The sequence below is a fragment of the Mastacembelus armatus genome, chromosome 16, assembly GCF_900324485.2.
Source record: "Mastacembelus armatus chromosome 16, fMasArm1.2, whole genome shotgun sequence".
Taxonomy (NCBI): domain Eukaryota; kingdom Metazoa; phylum Chordata; class Actinopteri; order Synbranchiformes; family Mastacembelidae; genus Mastacembelus; species Mastacembelus armatus.
In genome coordinates this window covers 11421579-11446943 of record NC_046648.1, presented here as the reverse complement: position 1 = coordinate 11446943, position 25365 = coordinate 11421579, and the positions used below count along the sequence as shown (strand labels likewise).

The following is a 25365-nucleotide window of genomic DNA, read 5'->3' as shown; positions in this document are numbered from 1 at the left end:
ATCGTTTTCATACTTCTTCATTCCCCACTCTACCTCTCTTTATCCTATTTATTTCTGTGTCATTCTCTCCCTCTGTAGATTGTATATGTGGCTCCAATGAAGGCCTTGGCAGCCGAGATGACAAATTACTTCAGTAAGCGATTGGAGCCACTGGGCATCACTGTGAAAGAACTCACTGGAGACATGCAGCTAACCAAAGGAGAGATCCTACGAACACAGGTACCCCCGCCCAACTACACACACACACACACAGAAACCACACACATTCACACATATTATGAGCTCTCTATCATGTTAGCTCAGGCTAAATGGGACAATGGCTGTCCCTCCAGGGTCTTCTTCTACACATGGATGTTTTCTAGCGCCCCCAAGTGGATTGAATTGTGCCGATTTTTGGAGGCCATATTTATATTCTGCTAAGTGCATTTGACACAATTGTGCCTATTAGTAGTCAAAAGTATAACTCAACAGGATGTTAAGTACTTTAGAATATATGCTTTCTTTCAAATACAGAACAAATGATAAATAGGTCACTTATAAAAACTTTAATGAACCAAGTAACAACATCACTGAACAAACAATTTGGGTCTTGGTTATTTTTCAGTAATGCTGCAGTGCAAACCTGGAGTGAAGGTCTGTACTTCAAGGGATAATGTCTGCTGATTCTCTATTTTCCTATCATGAACAAATTCCAGCCGGACCAAGCTACTTATTTACCATTAGCATACACATCCCAAATTAGTAAATCCAACAAATGTGGATTAATTTGTGCTGTTTTCCCCTGTTTGAGTGACATTTGTTGAAAAATTAGTGTCTTACTGTAAAGAAATGATTGAGAATTTAAAAAAAAAAAAATACAGTATGTAGTCATGACCTAAAATAGTTTGTTTTCAGTAGAAACAAATGGACTTGGAAGTGTTTATCACAGATGGCAGGGAAGTTTGAAAGTGATAAGTGGATTAATACCTAATTTTTACAAATCAACATTTTCTTTTGTATGCGTTTTACTTATGCACTTCATTTATGCACTTATGCACTTTTGTTTTTGGATGCTTGGCAGGGGCCTGGCCAGAAAATGGATTAAGATTTTTAGTTATCTACCTCTTTTTCCCTTTCCTTGCTCACCTGGGTGTCATTTGTTTCCTTGCATTCCCCACTTTGTTTTCCTTCAAGCTTGGCTATGCTGTGCTTTTCCTTATCACACCTCCCACAGAAAAATAATATTTTAAACTGATCCATAAGAAACAGATTTGCTCTCAGAGATATTGGCGGAGGGCAGTTTAGCAAGACTGGCAGGTAAAGTTTGAAAGGTATTTTTAAACCCTGTTTTACCACCAACAAAGTCATATAATACACTCTGTCAGAAAAGTCACCAGAGCAATGCTCCTTGTTAACTACACTTTGGTTTGGGCAGTGTTTTATTCAGGGCAAAACAAAGAAAAAACCCACAAACAAAAACAAGTTACGCTGATATATCCCCATCTCATTATGAGTTTTATAGATTTTAAGAGAGTTTAACACATCCAATGATGACAGTTTTTACAGTACAGTGGTTACAATATTTTTTCACATAAACACTGGAACACAAAACACTGCAGGTTTAATTAACAGGTTTATATCTTCTAAAAAAACAGAAATTAACTACAAATTTGTTTAGAATACGGTACATGTTTATATGCATGGGCAATGGCCCAACGAAATTCTCAACTAAATGTCTTAAAAAAAAAACATTATTGCTGCAATAGTTTGTTTTCTTCTGTTTTCCCAAGCAGATTTGACAGGGCCTCTTTATCAAAGTTGCCATTTTGCGAACAAAGTAATAAGAATAATTTTCTCAATGACAAAATTAGCCAATTATGTTTAGTTGTTGAGTCTAATTTGCTAGTCAGTGAGGTGTTTTATTTCTGTTGAGTAATCAGTGGGTTGTTCAAATAATTACGTTCTGAGGGTCTGAAGTACTGTACATTTTTTATGTGTTTCATGGGGTTGCGAATTAAGCTTTGGAGATCTAAGAGAAACTCCCCATATATAAGTGTTTCTTTCTCTACTGTAAAAAGATGGGTTTGTCACATTAGTACCAATGAAAGCTGCAAGCTGAGCACATATTGAGAGAACCCAGTCTTCCTGCTCAGAATGAAACGGAGTCTGGTGCATCCAGCCTGAAAGAATGAACTATGAAACTGAGAAGGTTGGGAAAACACGCATATCTGTGAAATCCAAAAGAGTTGGATTTGAGAGGCTCCACAGATTAAAGTTTATAAGCCTTATGGGACTTATGAATACAGAGAAGGAAAGGTTGGAATTTGTGTGTGTGTGTGTGTGTGTGTGTATGCGTGTGTATGTGTGTGTGGTCGGGGGTGCATGGGTGGGGTGGGGGCTGGGGGGAGGGGTAAATGAGGCCAATTCCAGCTAATCTGAAGGTGTATTAAAGTTGCATTTCTATCAGCTCATGAAAAGATTTAACAAAGAGAATGAGTCTCTGCAGCATTCATTTTGCTTTTACACAAAGTGGCTGAGTGAAAAGGACTGTGCACACTTAACAGGCTGGAGTGATGCCACGCACTGTAACCTTGGGTTTTCTTCCGTCTCTCCTCAAAGTCCTCACTTTTTCTTTCATCATGCCCTTTTGATGTACACAGTAGGCTGGGGGCTCTGACATGTCTTCAGCAACTTGCAAGTATTATGAAGGAAGGGGTAGTGCTCCTGAAGGTTCAATAACTTGTATAATGTTAGACTTGCATGTTTTGTCGTCTGGTCTTCATCAAGCTCATTATACAGCACTTTATAAAGAACAGTTAAATGAGAGGTGAAAGAAATATCAAAAAACTAGTAAACATATATAATTCATTGGGTAATCACACAAATGTACTCATGATTGAGTTGAGTATATGAGCATATTGTCTTAGACCATATGAACTTGCAGATAGGCAAGGGTTAAGTCAAATGATCGATATGGTTGACATCAGTGACTGCAGAAGGGGTAGACAATAGCAAGCCCGCTTCTGGGTTTAAATCCATATAGAAAGTAGCCATTGTCTCCAACAAGCCCAGGCTCCCATTAACTTCGACTGAACAATCAGTGCTAATTACAGATTCACCATTGTTGTCACAGTAATCATTGAGGATTTGTCATCTTTGACAAATTAACATGCTCTTAATATTACTTTTTTTATAAAAAAAAAAATTCAAAAGGATATTTTTTAAAGTTTTGAAACTTAAGTTCTCATTCATTAAAATATATATATATATAAATAGCCTTGAACCTAATGTAATCTGTCATTTGATACAAAAATATAATAGTGAAGGTGTGAAGACCAGAGATGCATTGAGCAGGAACTGTAGAATTCGAAGGTGCAGAACCCCACTGTAGGTCAGGCATCTTTCTCAGTAACGGGTTCACAATTATGGAACTTGAGATTTAAAATCACAATCCAAACTCTAGATTTTCTTTATGTAACTGAAAAAATGGCTGCAACAATAACATTGATGTGAACGTTCAGCAACTTACTTTACAGCAGTAGGTCCCAAAGTGGGAGGTGTGGCGCTATTGTCGGGGTGTTACATGACATGCTTGAGTATTGACAGCATAACAAGAGGTGCTTCTGGACTGGAGGAGCTTTTTCATATGCTTGACCCTTTAAAAGGAGTTCCCATTTTCTGTGTAGGAACCGCAGGAGCTGAGAACTATATTTCTTAGAACGCGGTTTTACGGGACTTTTTAAGCTCCTATACTTCAGATCAGGTACTTTTCAGTAGGGGTAAGCAGATCAAGCCAAGTGTTGATAATATAGATACTAATGTTAGTATTGGCTTTGGATCAGTATTGGTGTCATAGGATCAATACTGAGTGTTATGTTCAGTGTGTTGAGCCCATTTTATCAAAGAGTAGACTTTTGTGCAAACACCAAAGCTCCTTTCAGGTCTTGCATGCACACATTACTGCACACTTGATGGACCTTCAGGAGCACCTGACTGCAGGGAGTGAGTGACAGCATGATGACATCATAATGGCAGAGAGGAAGAGTATCTGTGGAGTATTAGTGGCATTAGTTCAGTAAATGAAAACAGTGTGAACTGTGCTGTGTGTAACAAGGCTGTTGACTATGGCAACACCGCCAATCTTTATAAACCACAAAAAAAGACAGCTCCGAGAAGGTAAATAAAATGAAAGGCGAAGGAAGGAAATTCACAGACACAGACAGACCCAGACCCAAGGTGCACTGGCAGAGTTTTCAAAAAGATAACCAGGTAGCTTGTATATAGCATTGAAAATATTATTTTTGTCGTATCAGATTGTCTTCAGCAGCATATTGCTGCCACCATGAGGAGAAAAAAATATGCTGTGTAACTCATTTTAGAAAAAAACTTTTTTTTTTGTATCCAGATTTAACATGATGATGATGCATATAAATGACACAACACTGCTCTCCACTACATGAAAGTACATAAGCTTGTCTTATAAGTAAATAGTATTGCTATCACTATTGGTATCACCAGTATTAGTCCTGTATTTACTTGTTATCAGATCAATACCAAATTTTCCAGTATCACACACACCTACTTTTCAGGATAATATGAACCACGAGTAACGTATGTTTACGTTGATTCATCAAATACTAAGCCAATGCAGCGCCCACAACAGACATTTTTAAAAGTGGATTTTAGTAGTGTAAACAACAGTTCACAACGTGAAAATTTTTGCTAGCGTTGTTGTTGAATATCATGCAGAAGTGATGTTGCTATAGTAACCATCAGTCAGTTTACTGTTACTACTGGCAGTGTGAAGGGACAATTATGTGAGAGGGCTCTCAGCTATTCTTATCTGAAGAGGGCCCTACAGAAAAATGTTTGAGAACCACTGCTTTAGAGTTACACTTTCTTACTTTGTGCAGGGACATATATTTTGTGTGTAACTTTACATGAAGTTACATATGTGTATAACTGTATGAAAATGATGACATACATGGCCTTATACAATATATGGATACATTGATACCTGCATATATGCATTTTTGTCCTTGTTTATATCTTTGTTGCTTTGCGATGAGTGTGTTAAATTGTTTCGAAGTTTCGTTTTATGTAAAGCCTAACCAGGGACAGCAGCTGTAAATTAGCTTTGTGCTATGATGTTCACGACATCAGTTGTAACAATGCTCAGTGTACTATCCCTGACAAAAATCAACAATAATCGCCATAACCATTACGCTGGACCTTTTTAAATCAATTAAAAATCATCTGTGGGAGATTTGCAGCCAAGGCAACAGGAAGCTGCAGTGAGTGGCTACATTTCATTTTTTTAAAATAGGAAAACTGCAGTAATCTGAAACAATTTGAAAATGATGAAAATCTGCTTGAGTGAATGATAGGTGTGGGAAAAAGCCATAGTTATGCATACCATAAATTATTTTAACATATCTGAGGAACAGAACATATTATAAGGACAAGCACACACATAGTTGTAGATGACAAGGTAGCATTGACAAGGTTTTCAGTGCAATTTGCCTTGACAGCCTCTTAGTTGTTCATATATAGGAAATGTCTTTCTCTAACCTCTCTACTTCATCTACCTCACACATCCTCATCTCTCCATGGATGTGATAGTTGCCATGGAAACTGAAAGGGTTTAGAGGGATGCTGCCATGTGGTTACCAGTGTGTGGGTGGGTGGCATCCTGGGACTTCCAAGCCCTCTTCCTTCTCTGCCCAGAGAGGAAATATCAGTTAATGACATCCAAGAAGGAGCTGCCTCACAGCCAGACAGTTTCCCTCTAAGCTGAGGCTAGAGGAGTGTGTCGAACTTTTTAGGTGAGCTCAAGTGACAGGCAGTGAATTTGGAAAACCTGCTAATGTGTTTCAGCCAATTTGACCCTCATAATATGGGATTTTCCCAAAGGTGGCTAACATTCTAAGAGTGCCCAAATCCTTTCAGACCTTGGAAGCTAAGCAGGGCTGGACCTAGTTAGTACTTGGATGGGAGACGGCCGTGGGGGACCAGGGGCCCCTAGACTGAGCCACTGAGGTTGGACGAGCCAGTGTTGACTTAGTGTCGGTCCCAAGCCCTAGTCAAATGAGAGGGTTGCATCCGGAAACGCATGCAGCGCAAATCTAATCAATCATGTGGATTAACTGATTAACTGATCCTAACATCCCGTAATAGGATTTTTACAAAGAACAGTACAAAACAAAGCAGTTGGTGACAAAAAGTATAAAAGAAAACCCTATAAAAGAACTCATAAATAATTAATCTAAGTCATTAGTAAAGTGTCAGGCATGGGTCATGACAGTTATTGAAAAGACTGAAGACAAGGAAACACACTCAACCCAAATTTATATTGTTGGGTTCTAGATTCCTCTAAATGTGTAACTATCAAAAACAGCACTGCATAAACAAAAAAGATATATATACATGATTTATTTCATCATGGCACAAATGTTTCAGGCTTCTTCAGTGTGTGTAGTAACAACATTACATTATCTACATCCATGGTTCCCAATCCTGGTTCTCAAGGAACACTTGGAAAACTGCCCTCGTTGAAAACAATCCTGAGGACCAGGATTGGGTACCACTGATCTTACATGCAGGTGAAATTTATAAATCAATTAGGCACAACAGTGAGGGGACTCATATATTGCACGATTGTCAAAAACAACAGAAGCTCTGTTACTAATTGATTGCAAAAATGCATTACGAAAAAACAAGGCAAGTTATATTCCTTGTTCAGGTACTTACTGTAAAGATCCAGAATATATATCCAGACAGACACACAGCATTGTGAGTAGAAGAGTATGAAGAGTAATGTGTGCAAGGAGAAGAGTAAGCAACTTCTATGACCTATGATGTGCATAGGTGCTCAAATTTCTGCTGGGATTTCCCTTTAATTTCTCATTGCTCTCATTGTCCATTCACATGGTTCCAAAAACAGTTTACAGAAGAACAAGCTAAAGACAAAGTACTAAAGCTAAAGAGCCCTACTGAAAAGCAAAATAAAACATAGATAAGTTAACAAACATTTAACTAATGTCTACTTAAAAGTAGAGGAAATAAAAATAGATGCCTGTTTAAATAGGCAATGCCATCTCCGCTGATATGAGTGTTTCCAGCTTCAGGGTATTGCGGTACAGCTGTTCAACCTTGTTGGTTTTTCTTGTCTATATCTTGGATGGAAATTTGGACAGCCTTAGTCCCTATTCACATATAGAGATTAAAAGAGGCATGCTCTGTCTTGTCTCTCTGGCCCTGAAGCTTGTGGGCATGTTCAGCATGAATTTATACCCTCAGTTCTGACTAAGCCGTTCTTTTCTTTTCTTGATACTATATTATCATGCAATAAAGTAATTAATTTTTAGAATGGTGTGTTTCCATATATGATTTTTCATCTAGTAGCTGATAAAAGATCAGGTTTTCTTCTATTTAGTTTGAAGTACGACGTCTGTGCTTCTGTATCATAAATACTAACATGAGCTCGACATTGTTGCTCCTACTCATCAGGGGATAAGTGCATGAACTTGCATGAAAAACGTTCATGTGCTTTACCTCATCATGCCACCAGGTGACTTTTTTAAGTTCTTAGCTCTAGTGCTTAGTGCCAGGATTACTGCATTATTCGTGGGTGTCTGCAAGCAGGGACTGGCTATGTTCAAATCAAAGGCTTGAGAACAACAGTTTTAATTAAATAAACTCACAAATCTGACATCCTTTTTATGAGAATGTGATGTTCTGACAACATAGTTTGTCATTTGCATGTACTTGTGAGGCAATTAAGAAAACACTTGTGCTTGTGCTCCATTTGCCAAAGCCCCCATTTAGATTAACTTGTGGTTCCAATTAGGAACAGGGCCTTCCTTTTCTGTGATCTCGCCAGTCTCTAATGGTTGGATGGATTGATTTAAATGCAAACTAGAGAGGATTTAATGGACTGTTTTTACAGGAGAGTGTAATAGGAATTTACACACCTCTAGACAGGTTGCCAAATAGTTCACACACCATTAATTTTGCATAGTAATTTTTTTCATTTTTTTCAAAGTACACTGGAATTTATAGGCACTAAGCAACACACAGAGAATGCTGCTACTGACCTTTGATCCATTTGAGATGGAGAATTGTTGTTAAGCATGTCACAGAATACTGCAGAATCAAATATGATGCAGTTTATAATAGACCTATAGTACACTATGGTCTTAAGATTCACTCCAGGTGTTTCTATTTCAATAAGCAGAGGTACTGTCCAGGTAATTGGCCATTGATGAACCATGACTCTTGACAGTATTTTGGAGGGATTTTGTTTTACACTGTATGTAATTCAGTTAAGTGGGCAGAAAATAGTTGAGAAATGTATACTTGGTGAAATCATAGACAATTAAAAAACTGCACACGTAAAGTCTTTGGAAGAGACATAAAGTAGTGGGGGGGCCCAATCTATAGGGTTGGCAGGGATGTCTAGATCACATGGGGACTTACATGAGACAATAAAAGATAATTAAAATAAAGGCACAAATTTGAGCAGCTAAGGCCTATATGTCATCCAGTAACTTTTATTACTTTAGATGAAAGGTTAGGGAAATTTTTTCTAGCCTGTTTTGAAACAATGCTTACCCGTCTGTACTGATTGCAATGAAATCTCTTATTAAAACAGTTTTAGTGCAAGAGATGAAGGACAAACTCCATATTCTGGATATTCTGGATAATTCAAAAGTGGCAAGAGTGCCATCTAACACTAGTGACTACTCAACAAAATGAGTGTAAATATACACATATAAGTCACTTCACTATATAAGTCACACTACAAGCCAGAGAAATAAAAAAAAGTGTGAATTATAGTCCAGAAAATACTGTAACTGTAGCCTTAAACAAAGTCACCACCTTCAGTGTTCAGGCAATGTAGGTTGAATAAAGACAGGTAGAAACCAAGATAAAATGGTCTGAAGAGGGTCTTGCCAAAAAAGATTCTGCTCATTGTTTCCTTCTTCCCTCTCCCTTCTCTGGATATATCATTCCTCCCTCCCTGCAGTTCCCTTACTGCTGTTTAAAAGAGTGAGGATTGAGGAGTGTGTAGGATGCCTAGAGGAGACATGAACACGTGCACAAGAGACCATTTTTCATGTAAGGTTTTTGTGGACTTTATGACGTGGTCCTTCTATCAGAAGTATATGTTAGTGAATGGAAGCTTCACATGGGAAGATGTCATGTCTCTAACAATGTTTCTTTGAATCCTCTCTCCTTTGTGATACAGATTTTCTCTCTCTTAGTTCAAGCTAAGACAGTTTTATTGATAACATTTCTTCATTTTTACTAAAGCACCTTCAGAGCATAAAGGTTCATACCGTTAATCAATTTTTGTTTTTTTTTCTTTTTTTGGACATACTTAATGTATTGATTCTTTTTGATCCAAATATACAATAGCGAAGAATTTGTGGTATTGGTAATTGCAGCAGGTTTGGAAAAAAGACCAGACCCGAACTAAAACAAATAATTAGGTGTTTGTGATTTAAAAAAACAAACAAAAAATAAAAAACCAAAAAAAAAAAAAACACATACAGGATAATTATTTAATTTGTCTGATTGATGTATCATGTAAAATACTGTAGCTAACATAGAATTAGTGTGGACACAAAGTCCAAATACAGAATTTAATCTTTTCTTTTGAGAAAGGTTTCCAATGGTGTTTGAATCCTTTCACTACTGGGTGTCTTTAGAAAAAGGATACTTACTGCGTTTGTTAATTCAATGTTCAGGAAACATCATAATCTCAGTATACATTGTATGCACACCACCGTATTCTTTAGGTAAGCTTAATCAAGCTTTAATTAGTTGCTTGCATGGTTAATATTTGTCAAGACAGTTTTGCTATATTATGTAACTAGAAACATTGACCTCTAGAAACTATATAAATTTTTTAACTTACTGTAACAAATAAAAGAGTATTCAGTGCTTTTTGTATGACAAAAGTTCTGCTGCGAAATGGTATACTACAAATCCATCCATCCATTATCTATACCTGCTCAATCATTAAACAAGGTCACGGGCATCTGCTGGAGCTTTATCCCACCTCTCTTTTCGGGTGGAAGGCAGGGGTACACCCTGAACAGGTCACCAGTCCATCACAGGGCCACACATAGGCACACAGAGACAAACAAGCACACACACTCACACTCACTCCTATGGGCAATTTAGTCACCAATCAACCTGACCTGATTGGACTGTGGGAGGAAACTGAAGTACCCGGAGTAAACCCACACAAGCACAGGGACAACATGCAAACTCCACACAGAAAGGCCGGGTTGCTGTCGTGGAAATTTCTTTTAAGTTTGAGAGTTGCTATTTCTCAGAAACAACCACAAGTGTGATGAATCATCTCAGGTTTAATCACGGGCCTGGAGAGGAAGTCCTTGCAGAAATCCTGACTCTGTGTTACAGAATCAGGTTTATATATCTTTGACAGAGAGGGGTGGACTCAGATTGGAGAAGACCCTACATGCTTGTTCAGGTGTCCTCTATCTTCAGGCCTCTACCAGCACTAAACAAATTGTTGGCAGTTATTTACAACCCTCTACAACCATAAAACACTAACCCAATAAAAGAGACAGAACCACATACCAGAAATGGGTCAAGCAAACATTCAAGTGACCCCTTGACATGGTGTAAAACCTCCACATTGCGAACCCAGGACCTTCTCGCTGAGAGGCAACAGTGCTTAATCACTCAGCCACCATGCTGCCCTATACTACAAATATTTTTTGTAATTTTTTTGTTTTAATCACCACCTCTATATCATGAATTGTATGGAATTGGTTAGTAAACCAGGATTGTCATATGCTTACTCTTATGTTTTTATAGATGTTGGTAACGACTCCAGAAAAGTGGGATGTAGTGACCAGGAAAAGCGTCGGAGATGTGGCTCTCTCCCAGATTGTGCGTCTTCTAATCTTGGATGAAGTTCATCTTCTCCATGAAGACCGAGGACCAGTACTGGAGAGCCTGGTAGCTAGGACCATCAGACAGGTTAGTTGCATTTGCTCTTTTCCTTCTTGTTACACAGCTCCTCAGTGATTTGTTGACACTTGAAAATTCTCACTCAAGTCTTTTTAAGTTTTTAAGTTTTGTTCAGTATTAGTCGCACTCACAGATACTCTGCAAACAGGAACTAATAGCTAATAACTAATTTGACATAGGTGGCAACTTGCTAAAGTATAAACAGATATAGGCTAAAACATACACACATAAGTCCTGTGTATCCAAAAGTACTGCCTGTATTAGCGAATTTGTCATTTACAAATTCACAAAGAGCAGTAGTATAAGAAAAGAAGTATAAATACATTAATTGCCTGTAGAATAATAAGGTCATGTCAGTGATGGATTTTTCTGTTACTGTTATTGAGAAGGTTAATTTGGGACAGGGGATGCAATATTAATTTCCTAAGGAATTAGAACAATAGTAGATGAATTTATAGTCCAAGACATTTATATTGGAGTGGGATAATTGAAGATGAACATTCAACATACTTTTCCCATTAATTTTACAATTAAATTTTTATTATTCATGTAAGACTTAAAGTTAGTCATTATTTTGTGATGGTACTTTGTGATTGTGTAGTAACCATTCATTACATGTTTTTTGTTGGGGGTGCTTCAAAGGCTGGTCTTATGTGTCTAGTTCTCAGTCGAAGATTGATATCTTGTAGTGTGTGTATAAAAGCTGTAAAAAAAACAACATGCTGAGGAAGGCCATGTGCCAAAATGTGTGGGTTAAATAAGAACAGACACTTCTTGTAAGTCAGTCACTTTTGCCAATTTGTTTATTCATATTTCATTATTTGTCACTTGAATGCCTAGTTGGCCTGTGAAATTACAATACCACACTCTTTTTAACATACCATATCATACACAGCATGAATTCTGCTCCACTGGCACCATGCTGTTGTAAGAAAAATAGTCTGTGCACTGTCTATGAAGCTGATTTCCTCTGATGGTCACTCACAGGGACCTGTAAAGGAACCAGCCTGAACACGTCACAAATTAATGTGATTTGTGTGATAAGTGGCAAGCAGATAGAAGTGTAGTGTACTAGTGTCTCACATCCCATATTGATGAGCTACTGACACGTCAGTTAATACAACCAAATCAATACATGGAATAAGATTGGAATGTAAAAAGATTGGAAGAAATATTTTTATAATAAACTACCACCAATGATTCTGGCAAGGATCATGCTCTAAGAATTACACTCAATTTTTTGTCTCCCTTTGAAATGAATACGGCTCAGGCAATATCCTATCTATGAAAGAGAGCTTTTGCTCTCCAAGCACCTAGGAAAGGGTGAGGTCTATGTAGGTTTATGATTTTGTGTATGCCAAAACACATAATTGTCAGATATAGGCAACATAGTTCTAATTCGTTGTTATAACAGCAAGTTGAGGTGAAATTCAGGAGGATTATTACTTGTCATTCCAGCTATATACGTTGGTACAGTATTCAGTGAAATGAAACAGTACCCCAGGTGCTACATATAACAACATGAGATGGCACAGTACTTCTACTGTGTAAAACTACTACTATACAAAGGAAACACAAGACTAAACTATACTATACATAAAGTGCCCGACAAAACTACTAGGTTTCAGCAGTGATATTTCGATTTTACAAACAATTTCACTATAAAGGACAAAATGAAAAGCGCATGAACAGGGAAATACAATTATATAACAATTTTACAACACATAAAGGAGACGTCATTATGAGAAATGTTAAAAATCTAAAGGACACAGACCAGGGAGAGGGCTGCAAAGTGAAACAAAGGGGCAGAGAAGCAGAGATGAGCTACTGTGCAGTGCAGTGGCAGAGACCTCTTGGCGAGGTTAACCGCAAGGTAATTGAAAACTGGTCTGTATGTGTGACCGCTGTTTATTCGGTTCACAGCCCATTTATCTACAGGTTTAGCTGATATCACTGAAGAGAGGCTGACTGTGCTTTTTTGTACACCTTAACACCTTCAGAGGTTGTTCTGAAGTGCACGAATTTGAAGCCTTTTGATTGTCTGTCTCTTTGCCAGCAGATGGCTGTTGATTCTTAGAACTCAGGTATAGAACTGAACTTCAGTAAATCCATGGTACAGCACTGGAGAATTCCTGAATGACTGAATCCTGCTTTACAGGCCAGCCGCAGAGGACTGACTCAAATGTCACTGTGAAACATAATAGCTTGGCTCAAGCCCTGTAATAGACTAATTTAAGTGCTGCCATTGTAAATAGTGCAGCATGTTTGTCAATCCTACCTGATATTGGGTTTGAGGTGGGGCACATCCTGAACAGATCACCAGTCATGGCTAACATACAGAGACAGACGCGGTCACATTTACAGCTGGGAGCTATTTAAAGTTAGCAGTCAACCTAACCTGCATGTCTTGGAGTTGTGGAAGAAAGCTGGAGTACCTGGTGAAAACCCATGCAGAACATGCAAACTTTATCCAAAGGTGACAGTGTTAACCAATGCCCACCATTCTGTCCCCAACCAATAGTTTTTGAGTATTTTAATCTCGACCAAACTGGTTACTGTTATTGCTAACCCATGGCTAAAAAGACTAGAACAATACCTCGTATTTCTGTCAGATCTGAATGATGTCTCAGCTCTCTTTATATACTTTTTATATTTAATATTTCATAAGATATACTGTGGAGCAAATTATCAAGTGGATTCAAGGCAAAATATTTCTTTCCCCTCCCTCTGGAATGGGTTGTTGTCTCTAAGAGTTGAAAGGAAAAACAAGTTTAACCTCCATATGTAGGGTGTAAGAGGAACATCGAGGACTTTGTGTTTATTCCACCTAGTGCACATCTGATTTACCTCTTGTGATCCTGAAACATTCTGTCCCATTACATCAGACATGCACCACCACTCAAAGTATTCAGACTATCAGCTCAGCTTAGTCTGGGGCAATTATTTTCACTTCATGCTATTTAGGGGTATGCCCAAGTTGTCTGTGTTGGGAAGCTTGGAGAAAAGAAAGTGAACAGTCCTCTGCTCAGGTTCTCATTGAATGCCCATATATCTGTACTTTTCCTTTGCGTGTAACCTGGATCTTTGGTACTGGTACCAAAGCAAACAGAGGTGTATGTGTCACATATGAACAATGAAGACAGTTTGTAACAGTCTGTGAAATGCATCCTTTAGCCATCATCTGCAGCTTATTTAATATATAGATACAGAATAGAGACTACATGTGGGGAAAATATGTGTGACTGCTAAGGGCAGGAGGTTATTGCTTGCAAAGTTGTAAGCAGCAGTTGGGTAAGAATGAAAAGAGCAGAATGAGTCTTCTAAATAAGAGAAGGTAAGAAAGGAAATTTGATTATCTCCAGCAGTTGTTGTCCAACAATTGCCATTGTTGTGACTGTTTACACTCCTCCATCAGCTGCAGCACAGAGTGCATGTGACATCATCCACACAGTTGTTGCTGGTCTCCAAACAAAACATCCTAGTGCCCTTATATTAATTAATGGGGATTTTAACCATGTCAGTATTTCGGGAACTCTGACCAACTTCAAACAGTATGTGGACTGTGCAACACGAGAAAATAAGATTCTTGATCTCCTTTATGTCAATGTGAAGGAGGCATACAGCTCTTCAGCCCTCCCCCCACTTGGTGGATCAGACCACAACTTAATATATCTAGTACCAATATACAAGCCCGTAGTAAGACAACAGTCTGCTACCAAGAGGTATGGGAAGGTTTGGTCAAAGGATGCTGAGGAGGCCCTGCAGGAGTTCTTCAGGGTTACAAACTGGGACCTTTTTATGGACGCTCATGGTGAGGACATCGAAGGCATCTCTCACTGCATCACAGACTACATCCACTTCTGTGAGGTCAATGTTGTTCCATCCAAAAACGTTTGTTGTTTCCCCAATAATAAGCCATGGATAAATAAGGACATTAAAGGCCTCCTCAACAAGAAGAAGAGGGCGTTCATGGCAAGAGACAAGGAGGAACTCCGAGCTGCGCAGAAGGAACTCAAGAGGAAGCTGAGGGAGGCAAAGCGGCTCTATAAAGACAGAGTAGAGCACAAGTTGAGACAGAACAATATCAAAGAGGTGTGGAATGGGATGAAAATAATGACTGGTTATAAGAAGTCACACACTGTTGTGGAAGGAGACTCAAAGTTTGCTAATGATCTTAACCTGTTCTTTAATAGATTTGACACCACCTCTGCTTCTTACTCTGATCCATTGTCCTCACACACCATCCCTCCTCCCTACACCGCCTTAGCTGATGCCTTAGGGTCTCTTCACATCCCTTCACCCAACATCTCTGCCAATGCTGCTTCCCCAGTGCCCACTGATACCATCTCGTCTATCAGCGGCCATACAACATTGAAGTATACCTCACCTCCAATAACTCCTCCCCTGCACTCACCATCTGACTCCTCATCAACACAATACACAGGCCCAGCCTCTGCCACAGAACAGGTGAGGAAGGAACTAGCTAAACTAAAGACCAACAAAGCAAAAGGACCAGATGAGATCAGTCCTAGAGTACTTAAGGTGTGTGCTGGACAGCTTGCAGAGGTTTTTCAGAAACTCTTCAACCTCTCTCTGAGGCTCCAAAGGTGCCTAAGCAAAACTAAAACTTCCTGTATTGTCCCATTACCAAAAAAAGGGCGTCCCAGTACCCTTAGTGACTTCAGACCAGTAGCGCTAACATCACATGTCATGAAAGTGTTTGAGAGACTGGTCCTGCAACACCTGAGATCTCAAGTGTCTGAATTTCTGGACCCCCTGCAGTTTGCATATCAAGAACACATCAGAGTGGAAGATGCCATCATCTTCTTAATGCACAGAGCATACTCCCATCTGGAGAGGCAGGGCAACACTGTGAGAGTCATGTTTTTTGACTTTTCAAGTGCTTTCAACACTATTCAGCCTCACCTGCTAAGTGCAAAGATGCAGGATATGGAAGTTCCCGAAGACATGGTGGAATGGATCAACGACTACCTCACTGGGCGGCCACAGTTTGATTAGTTTAGATGGCTGCATATCTGATGTGGTGATGACCAGCACCAGTGCACCTCAAGGAACTGTACTGGCACCATTCCTGTTTACACTCTACACCTCAGACTTCCGCTACAACTCAGGAACCTGTCACCTCCGGAAGTTCTCTGATGACTCTTCAATCATTGGATGCATCAATAATGATAACGATGAGGAATACAGACACTTGATAAAAAGCTTTGTTGATTGGTGTAACAACAACTGTCTGAAGCTCAATATCAAGAAAACCAGAGAAATGGTGGTGGAGACGAAGTAGAGATTGTGGACTCCTACAAATACCTTGGAGTCGACATTAACAACAAACTGGACTGGTCAAACAATATAGATGCACTCTTCAAGAAAGGACAGAGCAGACTGTTCTTCCTTAATTCAATTCAATTCAATTCAATTTTATTTGTATAGTGCCAAATCACAATACAAATCATCTCAAGGCACTTTACAAAAACTAAAACTAAAAACCCAACAATTCCCTTATGAGCAAGCACTTGGCGACAGTGGAGAGGAAAAAACTCCCTTTAACGGAAGAAAAAAACCTCCAGCAGAACCGGGCTCAGTTTGGGCGGCCATCTGCCTCGACCGGTTGGGGTGAGTGGATAGAGCAGAGAGAAAAGAACAGCAACAATAAACAACAAATAGACACTGCAAGTTGGTGGGGCCAGTAACTGCACATCAGCGATAAACAGCTCCAGGACCAGGGACACCTGCAGAAGGTACAGAGAGAGAGAGAGAGAGAGAGAGAGGGAGGGAGAGAGCACAAACTAGGGGAGAGAGAGAGCACAAGGTTAGTAACATTCAATGGTGGAATATACATGAGGTCGGAGAGAAGGGGGAGGGGGGGGGGCGGTTAGGGTAGGGGAGCTCAGTGCACCAATGGTCCTCGGGCAGTCTAGGCCTATAGCAGCATAACTAACTAAGGGATGGTTCAGGGTTGCCTGAAGCCAGCCCTAACTATATGCTTTGTCAAAGAGGAAGGTTTTAAGTCTAGCCTTAAAAGTACAGAGAGTGTCTGCCTCCTGAACCCAGGCTGAGAGCTGGTTCCACAGGAGAGGAGCTTGATAGCTAAAGGCTCTGCCTCCCATTCTGCTTTTGAGAACTCTGGGAACCACAAGTAGGCCTGCACTCTGAGAGCGAAGTGGTCTATTGGGATAATATGGTACTATGAGGTCTTTAAGGTATGAAGGAGCTTGATTATGAAGGGATTTGTATGTGAGAAGAAGGATTTTAAATTCTATTCTATATTTTACAGGGAGCCAATGAAGAGAAGCCAATATAGGAGAAATATGATCTCTCTTGCTAGTTCCTGTCAGGACTCTGGCTGCGGCATTCTGGATTAATTGGAGGCTTTTTATTAAGATATTAGGACATCCAGATAGTAATGAGTTACAGTAATCTAGCCTTTAGGAAACAAACGCATGGACTAGTTTTTCTGCATCATTTTGAGACAGGATGTTCCTAATTTTGGAAATGTTGCGCAGGTGAAAGAATGCAGTTCTAGAAATTTGTTTTATGTGTGAGTTAAAGGACATGTCCTGGTCAAAAATAACTCCAAGGTTTTTTACAGTAGTGCTGGAGGCCAGGGCTATGCCATCTAAAGTAGCTATAATTTTAGAAAAGTTATTTCTGAGATTTTTAGGCCCAAATATAATGACTTCTGTTTTCTCCGAGTTTAAAAGTAAAAAGTTACTGGTCATCCAGGCCTTTATGTCAGTTAGACAGGCTTGAAGTCTGGTTAACTGGTTTGTGTTAACAGGTTTAATAGATTGATATAACTGAGTGTCATCCGCATAGCAGTGGTAATTAATAGAGTGCTTCCTAATGATATATCCTAAAGGAAGCATGTACAGGGTGAGCAGAATCGGTCCTAGCACAGAACCTTGTGGAACTCCATAACTAACTTTTGTTCGTGTGGAAGGTTCATCATGGACATGAACAAACTGGAATCTGTCCGATAAATAGGATTGGAACCACTTTAACGCTGTTCCTCTGATACCAATCACATGCTCCAGTCTCTGTAATAAGATGTTGTGGTCAATGGTGTCGAATGCTGCACTAAGGTCTAGGAGGACAAGTATCGAAACAAGTCCATTATCTGAGGCTAAGAGAAGATCGTTGGTAACTTTCAACAGTGCTGTTTCTGTACTATGATGTGCTCTAAATCCTGATTGGAAATCTTCAAATAGTTCATTCCTGTGTAAGTGGTCTGATAGCTGCTTAGCAACAGCTTTTTCTAGGATTTTAGAAATAAATGGCAGGTTGGATATTGGTCTATAATTAGCCAAGACACCTGGATCAAGACTAGGCTTTTTGAGTAAAGGTTTGATTACTGCAGTCTTAAAGGCCTGTGGTACGTAGCCTGATACTAGAGATAAATTTACCAAGTCCAATAAAGATGAGTTCATTAATGGCAGGGTGCCTTTAAGCAGTCTAGTCGGGATGGGGTCCAAGAGACACGTTGATGATTTCGATGAAGCAACTACTGATGTAAATTCAGAGAGATCTATAGGAGAGAAGCAGTCTAAACATAACTGAGGTCCTACAGATGATTCAAGAGCTACTGTAGTAAAATATTCATTTATTGCAGGTATAGGAAGCATCTGCTGAATTTTATCTCTAATAGTTGTGATTTTATTTGTAAAGAAACTCATAAATTCATCACTGCTGAGAGCTAAGGGAACACTGGGCTCAACGGAGCTGTGACTTTTTGTCAGCCTGGCTACAGTGCTGAAAAGAAGAGACTCTGTTCCTTTGGTGTGTGCAACAAGCTACTGAAGAAGTTCTATCAGTCTGTAGTAGAGAGTGCACTGTTCTTTGCAGTTGTGTGCTGGGGCGGTGGCATCAAGGCTGGTGAGGCCAACAGACTAAATAAGTTGATCGGGAAGGCAATCTCCATCTGTTGTTGGACTGGAACTGGACAGTCTGGAGGCTGTGGCAGAGAGGAGGATGGTGGACAAAATCAACTCCATATTGGACAATTCTGCCCACCCACTTCATGAGGAACTGTGGCGAATGGGAAGTTCATTCAGCCACAGACTGATTCCCCCTAAAGCCAAGACTGAGAGATTCAGGAAGTCTTTTGTGTCCTTGGCCATAAGACACTATAATTCCACAATATAAACAATAACGCGCGCGCGCACACACACACACACACACACACACACAAAATAAATAATTACTTTATTTTTCTTCATACACATTAATTACTTTATTACTTTATTAATTACTTTATGAATTACTATTAATTAATATAATTTAAATAATCTAAATCAATCTAATCACTTTGAATAACTGCTGTAACAATTGAATTTAATAAAGTACTTCTTCTTCAATGTGTTGCTATGGAGTGCTAACTTAGGAAGCTAATTCAGATAGCATTTGCTTCTTTCTTCTCCTTGGGGAGAGATACACTGAGGGGGCCCAACCATGTTAATAAGCCCTTTTCAGTTTTTTGTTTAGCCTGGCAGCTTCCCACAGTGACATGTTTACAGTCAAATTCTCTCAATCAAATGCACCTTGCCCTGGCCAGCTCCCCGCAAGATGCTGTTGATATTTTCAAATTTTCTCTCTTGTCAAAAAGAAAATAAGAAAAGAAAGATGAGCTGTAGTAAAATGAGACAGAACAGTGGCAGGGAGCACAGGGAGTGCGAATGCATGAATATAAACTTCAACTTATCTGTTTAAAAGACTGAAAAGTTGATTTAAGTCTACTCACCAATAGAGTAATGTATGACAGAAAATATAAGAAAGTGATGGATGTGCATAACTCTGAACAGAGCATGACTGATGAATGAGCTGTGTTTAATGTTGCAAACAAATAAGACTAACATTCCGACCCAGTTGTGTCGTCGTCAGATAAACAAACAGAACAAAAGCATCAAACATGCATACTTATAATTACTTACAACACAATAGACACCTGTGATTGGATAAACAGAAGTTCAAATTTATTGGGTAATAGGTAAAATATTGTATTGGTAAATTTGATCAGTAAAATAGTTGGCACTGAATGTATTTATCAATTCTGTCTGTCTGTCTGTCTGTCTGTCTGTCTAGTATCTCACAGAAGTGAGTACACCCCTCACATTTTTGTAAATAGTTTATCATATCTTTTCATGTGACAACACTGAAGAAATGACACTAATGTCTAAACCGCTGGCAACAAAAGTGAGTACACCCCTAAAGGCCCAAATTGGGCCCAACTAGCCGTTTTCCCTCCCCGGTGTCATGTGACTCGTTAGTGTTACAAGGTCTCAGGTGTGAATGGGGAGCAGGTGTGTTAAATTTGGTGTTATTGCTCTCACTCTCTCATACTGGTCACTGAAAGTTCAACGTGGCACCTCATGGCAAAGAACTCTCAGAGGATCTGAAAAAAAGAATTGTTGCTCTACATAAAGATGGCCTAGGCTTAAGAAGATTGCCAAGACCCAGAAACTGAGATGCAGCATGGTGGCCAAGACCATACAGCGGTTTAACAGGACAGGTTCCATTCAGAACAGGCCTCACCATGGTTGACCAAAGAAGTTGAGTGCACGTGCTCTGCGTCATATCCAGAGGTTGTCTTTGGGAAATAGACGTATGAGTGCTGCCAGCATTACTGCAGAGGTTCAAGGGGTGGGGGGGTCAGCCTGTCAGTGCTCAGACCATACACCGCACACTGCATCAAATTGGTCTCCATGGCTGTCATCCCAGAAGGAAGCCTCTTCTAAAGATGATGCACAAGAAAGCCCGCAAACAGTTTGCTGAAGACAAGCAGACTAAGGACATGGATTACTGGAACCGTGTCCTGTGGTCTGATGAGACCAAGATAAACTTATTTGGTTCAGATGGTGTCAAGAGTGTCTGGCGACAACCAGGTGAGGAGTGTAAAGAAAAGTGTCTTGCCTACAGTCAAGCATGGTGGTGGGAGTGTCATGGTCTGGGGCTGCATGAGTGCTGCCGGCACTGGGGAGCTACAGTTCATTGAGGGAACCATGAATGAATGTACTGTGACATACTGAAGCAGAGCATGATCCCCTCCCTTCGGAGACTGGGCCACAGGGCTGTATTCCAGCATGATAACGACCCCAAACACACCTCCAAGATGACCACTGCCTTACTAAAGAAGCTGAGGGTAAAGGTGATGGACTGGCCAAGCATGTCTCCAGACCTAAACCCTATTGAGCATCTGTGGGGCATCCTCAAACGGAAGGTGGAGGAATGCAAGGTCTCTAACATCCACCAGCTCTGTGATGTCATCATGGAGGAGTGGAAGACTATTCCAGTGGCAACCTGTGAAGCTCTGGTGAACTCCATGCCCAAGAGGGTCATGGGTTTAGACATTAATGGCTGTGTGTTGAGTTATTTTCAGGGGCCAGCAAATTTATACTGTTATACAAGCTGTACACTCACTACTTTACATTGTAGCAAAGTGTCATTTCTTCAGTGTTGTTACATGAAAAGATATAAGTTATTTACAAAAATGTGATCGCTGTGTGCAACACCAAGAGATACTATGACTGGGGACTGCGGTGAGAGTGAAAGTCGCTTTTGATTTGAGGGTTCAGAGAATCTGCCAACCAATTAAATACGAATCACATGGTTCAGTGTCACACAATGTTGATAGAATATCAAAGACAAATACAGTAGTGGTACACCAATCTTCAGGTCATTTAATATTTTTGTTTTAGTTTGACTGAATGGAATGTAATATGGTTAAGAAATAAATAAGTTCCTTATACAGAGTATGGAACAGTGCATTCAAACCAAACAAGGACAGATGTACATATTTAACTAACAAATTTTGTGTAACATACAAAACAAACCTGAATCACTAGGTCAGATAATATAAACTAATCCTCCTACTGCTAATTTATTATTGCAAGAGATTCACTAACACAATCCTAACTAAAACATCAAGGAACAAATGTGATTAATTCATTGTTTCACTAAGCATATGGAACTTTCAGATTGATGTTGGGGAATTTGGAATTTATAGCTGTTGTAAATATGTGGGTTTATGTCTGTCAGGTAATATTGTCCACACTAAGGGAAAGCAGTATTTGTGAGTATAGAAATTTTTCTTTGGCCAGTTGGATTGATTCTTCACAGGATGGGCTGTTTCACCTTTGTCAGTGATATAATCAGTCTCTTGATCTATATAGTCTTTAAATGTTATTTTTCCTGAATTCCTTAGCTCTGTGTCCATGTTTTAATGTAAAAAAAAAAAACAGACTACTATTTCAGAGAATTATCTCACATTCCTCGTCCCAAAGTCTGTTGATTGTTTGCTACACTGGCTAAAAAGATGGGCTCAGCAGTTGAAACAAGGTAAAGGTGCGTCCAGGACAAAATATCTGTAGCCAGCAAACCTGTGCACAATCAGAAGACAATATTTTAGCAGAGCCCAAGCTATTAGACTTGAGAATCAGAATGCTGCTAGAAACAAGAGCCAGACATCCTGAGAGGGAGGTCAGGGATGTTGCCACAAAGCCAAATCTCACAGTTCAGATGTATAAATATAGTAGCCTGTAGACAACAGACTTCAGTTGAAGTGGTAGATGAACAGTTGCAAGGTTTAGATGAGAAGACCGAGCTTCTAGAGGAAGCATCTCAGCTGACATTCAAATGTGCTGTCCTTGAAATGAAAAATGCAAAATGTAAAAATGTTTTCATCCTTAACAGATAAAGGAAGAAGTTACCAATTAGTACTCGAGTTGTTTTGCTTAACAGCCAGGAAGAGAGACAGGTTAGAGTGCCATGACATGAAAACAACTTACAGTAAAACTGCATGCCTGCAAAGCAGAGGATGATAGCAGCCTGATACAGCTGAGAGCTGAGTATTAGAGATGACTATAGAGAGAACATATAGAGAATACAGATATAGAGAACAGTGATAGGCAAATATTTTGGTGTACTTTACAGTGAAGATGAAGACGAGAGACACCATGGTGACATTGCCACCTGGAAACTGTGTAGTTGAAGTCTGCCAGTGCTGCAAACAGAAAAGAGCGAAAAGGACATGATCATAGATGAAGTAGTAGAAAAATGGCAACCAGGTGTAGTAGTAATTCATTGCACTGGATATTTACTTATAATTGAGTACATGTTGGAGGAAGGCTGCCTTTATGAGTGTGATCTCTTAGGTGATTATGTTAGTCATAAACTTAATTTTAGTATAATATATTGGTGAAACTACTGAGCAGATCTTTTCAAGCCAGCAGTCAGCTGTTTATTGCCCCTCTTGGTGTTGGTGGATTTAGTGATCCTGAACCAAATTAACGTGGATTATGCAGCTCATTGTTCATGTTACAGTGACATTATCTATTATCAAGAGTGGTCTTTGGTGTTTATGATGACAAGACATGATGGTGATGTCTCTTGAGGAAGCCACAGGTAAATTATTGGGGTTTGCAAAGTATACAAAACTACAGTGGTGTGAAAAAGTGTTGACCCCCTTCCTGATTTCTTTTTTTTTTTGCATGTTTGTCACACTTCAGTGTTTCAGATCAAACAAATTTAAATATTAGTCAAAGATAACACAAGTAAACACATCATGCAGTTTTTAAATTATGGTTTTTATTATTAAGGGAAGACAAAATCCAAAACTACATAGCTGTCTGTGAAAAAGTGTTTGCGCCCCTAAACTTAATAACTGGTTGGGCCACTCTTAGCAGCAACAACTGCAATCAAGTGTTTGCAATAACTTGCAATGAGTCAAAAAGTTACAGCGCTGTGGAGGAATTTTGGCCCACTCATCTTTGCAGAATTGTTGTAATTCAGCCACATTGGAGGGTTTTCGAGCAGGAAACCGCCTTGTTAAGGTCATGCCACAGCATCTCAATCGGATTCAGGTCAGGACTTTGACTACGCTACTGCTTCATTTTGTTTTTCTTCAGCCATTCAGAGGTGGATTTATTGGTGTGTTTTGGATCATTGTCCTGCTTCAGAACCCAAGTTCGCTTCAGCTTGAGGTCACGAACAGATGGCCGGACATTCTCCTTCAGGATTTTTTGGTCGGCCGGCCACTCCTGGGAAGGTTCTCCACAGATGCCTGGGAGGCATCTCCTTCTGATAATGCTGAAACAAACTTAAATTACTCCGTCAATTTTGATCGTACAGATAAAAGCAATATATCATTTGAATCTGTAAAGGGTCTGGTTTTATGTGTAAACATCATGGTCCATGGAGAGTCCTATCTAACCTCATCTGTCAGCCTGTCCATCACCACAGCAAACAAGAAGGGGCTCAGAGCCAATCCTTGGTGCAGTCCCACCTACACCTTGAACTCCTCTCTCACCCCTACAGCACACCTCACCACTGTCCACTTCTTCTTAGCTAACCTTTTCCTCTTAACACAGTCCTGAACTTCCTCATTCCACCACCAAGTCTCTTTATCTGCTTTTCTCTTTCCTGATGATACACCAAGTACCCTCCTACCTGTCTCCCTGATCACTTTAGCTGTAGCTGTCCAGTCATCTGGAAGAACCTCCTGACCTCCCAGAGCCTGTTTCAAGTCCTCCCTGAAAGCCACACTTCCTTTTTCAACTTCCACCACTTGGTCCTCTGTTCTGCCCTTGTCCTCCTCATCTTCCTCACCACCAGTCATCCTACACACCACCATCCTATGCTGTCTGGCTATACTCTCCCCAACCACTACTTTGCAGTCACTGATCTCTTTCAGGTTGAAACGTCTGCACAAGATGTAATCAACTTGTGTGCTCCTGCCTCCACTCTTATATGTCACCCTATGGTCCTCCCTTTTCTGGAAAAATGTGTTCACTACAGCCATTTTCATCCTTTTTGAGAAGTCTACCACCATCTGTCCTTCTGCGTTCTTGTCCTGCATACCAAACGCATGTCCATCACTTCTGCTATTTTTTTGAACACACCCCTTTCAACTAATTGCCCAATTGCACAGCCTTAAGAGCGTGCATATCATGAATGCTGGGTCTTGTTTGTTTTCTGAGAATCTACTGCACCTACTGGTAACTTGTTTGCCATGTAGCAATAAAAAATATACTAAAAACCTGGATTATTCTGGTTAGTCACATTGTACTGCTATTATTTTGAACAATACTGTATGTTTCCCCTGGCGCATTTAGTTTGGTGATATTGGTGGACAGTTGCTATACACTATGGTTGCTATGTGCATCGCTGAGATACGCTATGATTCTTTTAGCGGCCCTTGCGGTGTGAGTGAAAGACACTCTTGATGCAAGAATTCTAAGTGTCAACTTATCCTGTTGCTTTGTTGTGGCCCGCAGGTCAACGGGAAATGTCCCGGTGCTCCCGCTACAATGGACAAAAATATACCAAATATACAGACAATGGCTCACACCATGACACTACCCA

The 25365-nt window shown here is 39.8% G+C and overlaps 1 protein-coding gene across 2 annotated transcripts in view; it reads left to right on the top strand.

The window, feature by feature from the left end:
• ascc3 (activating signal cointegrator 1 complex subunit 3) overlaps positions 1–25365 on the top strand; it is a 163810-nt gene that overhangs the window by 63902 nt on the left and 74543 nt on the right. For both annotated transcript variants that reach the window (XM_026293742.1, XM_026293743.1), the window contains 2 exons: positions 79–219; positions 10834–10998. In XM_026293742.1, the coding sequence (XP_026149527.1) occupies positions 79–219; positions 10834–10998 (306 nt within the window). The remainder of the gene's footprint in view (positions 1–78; positions 220–10833; positions 10999–25365) is intronic.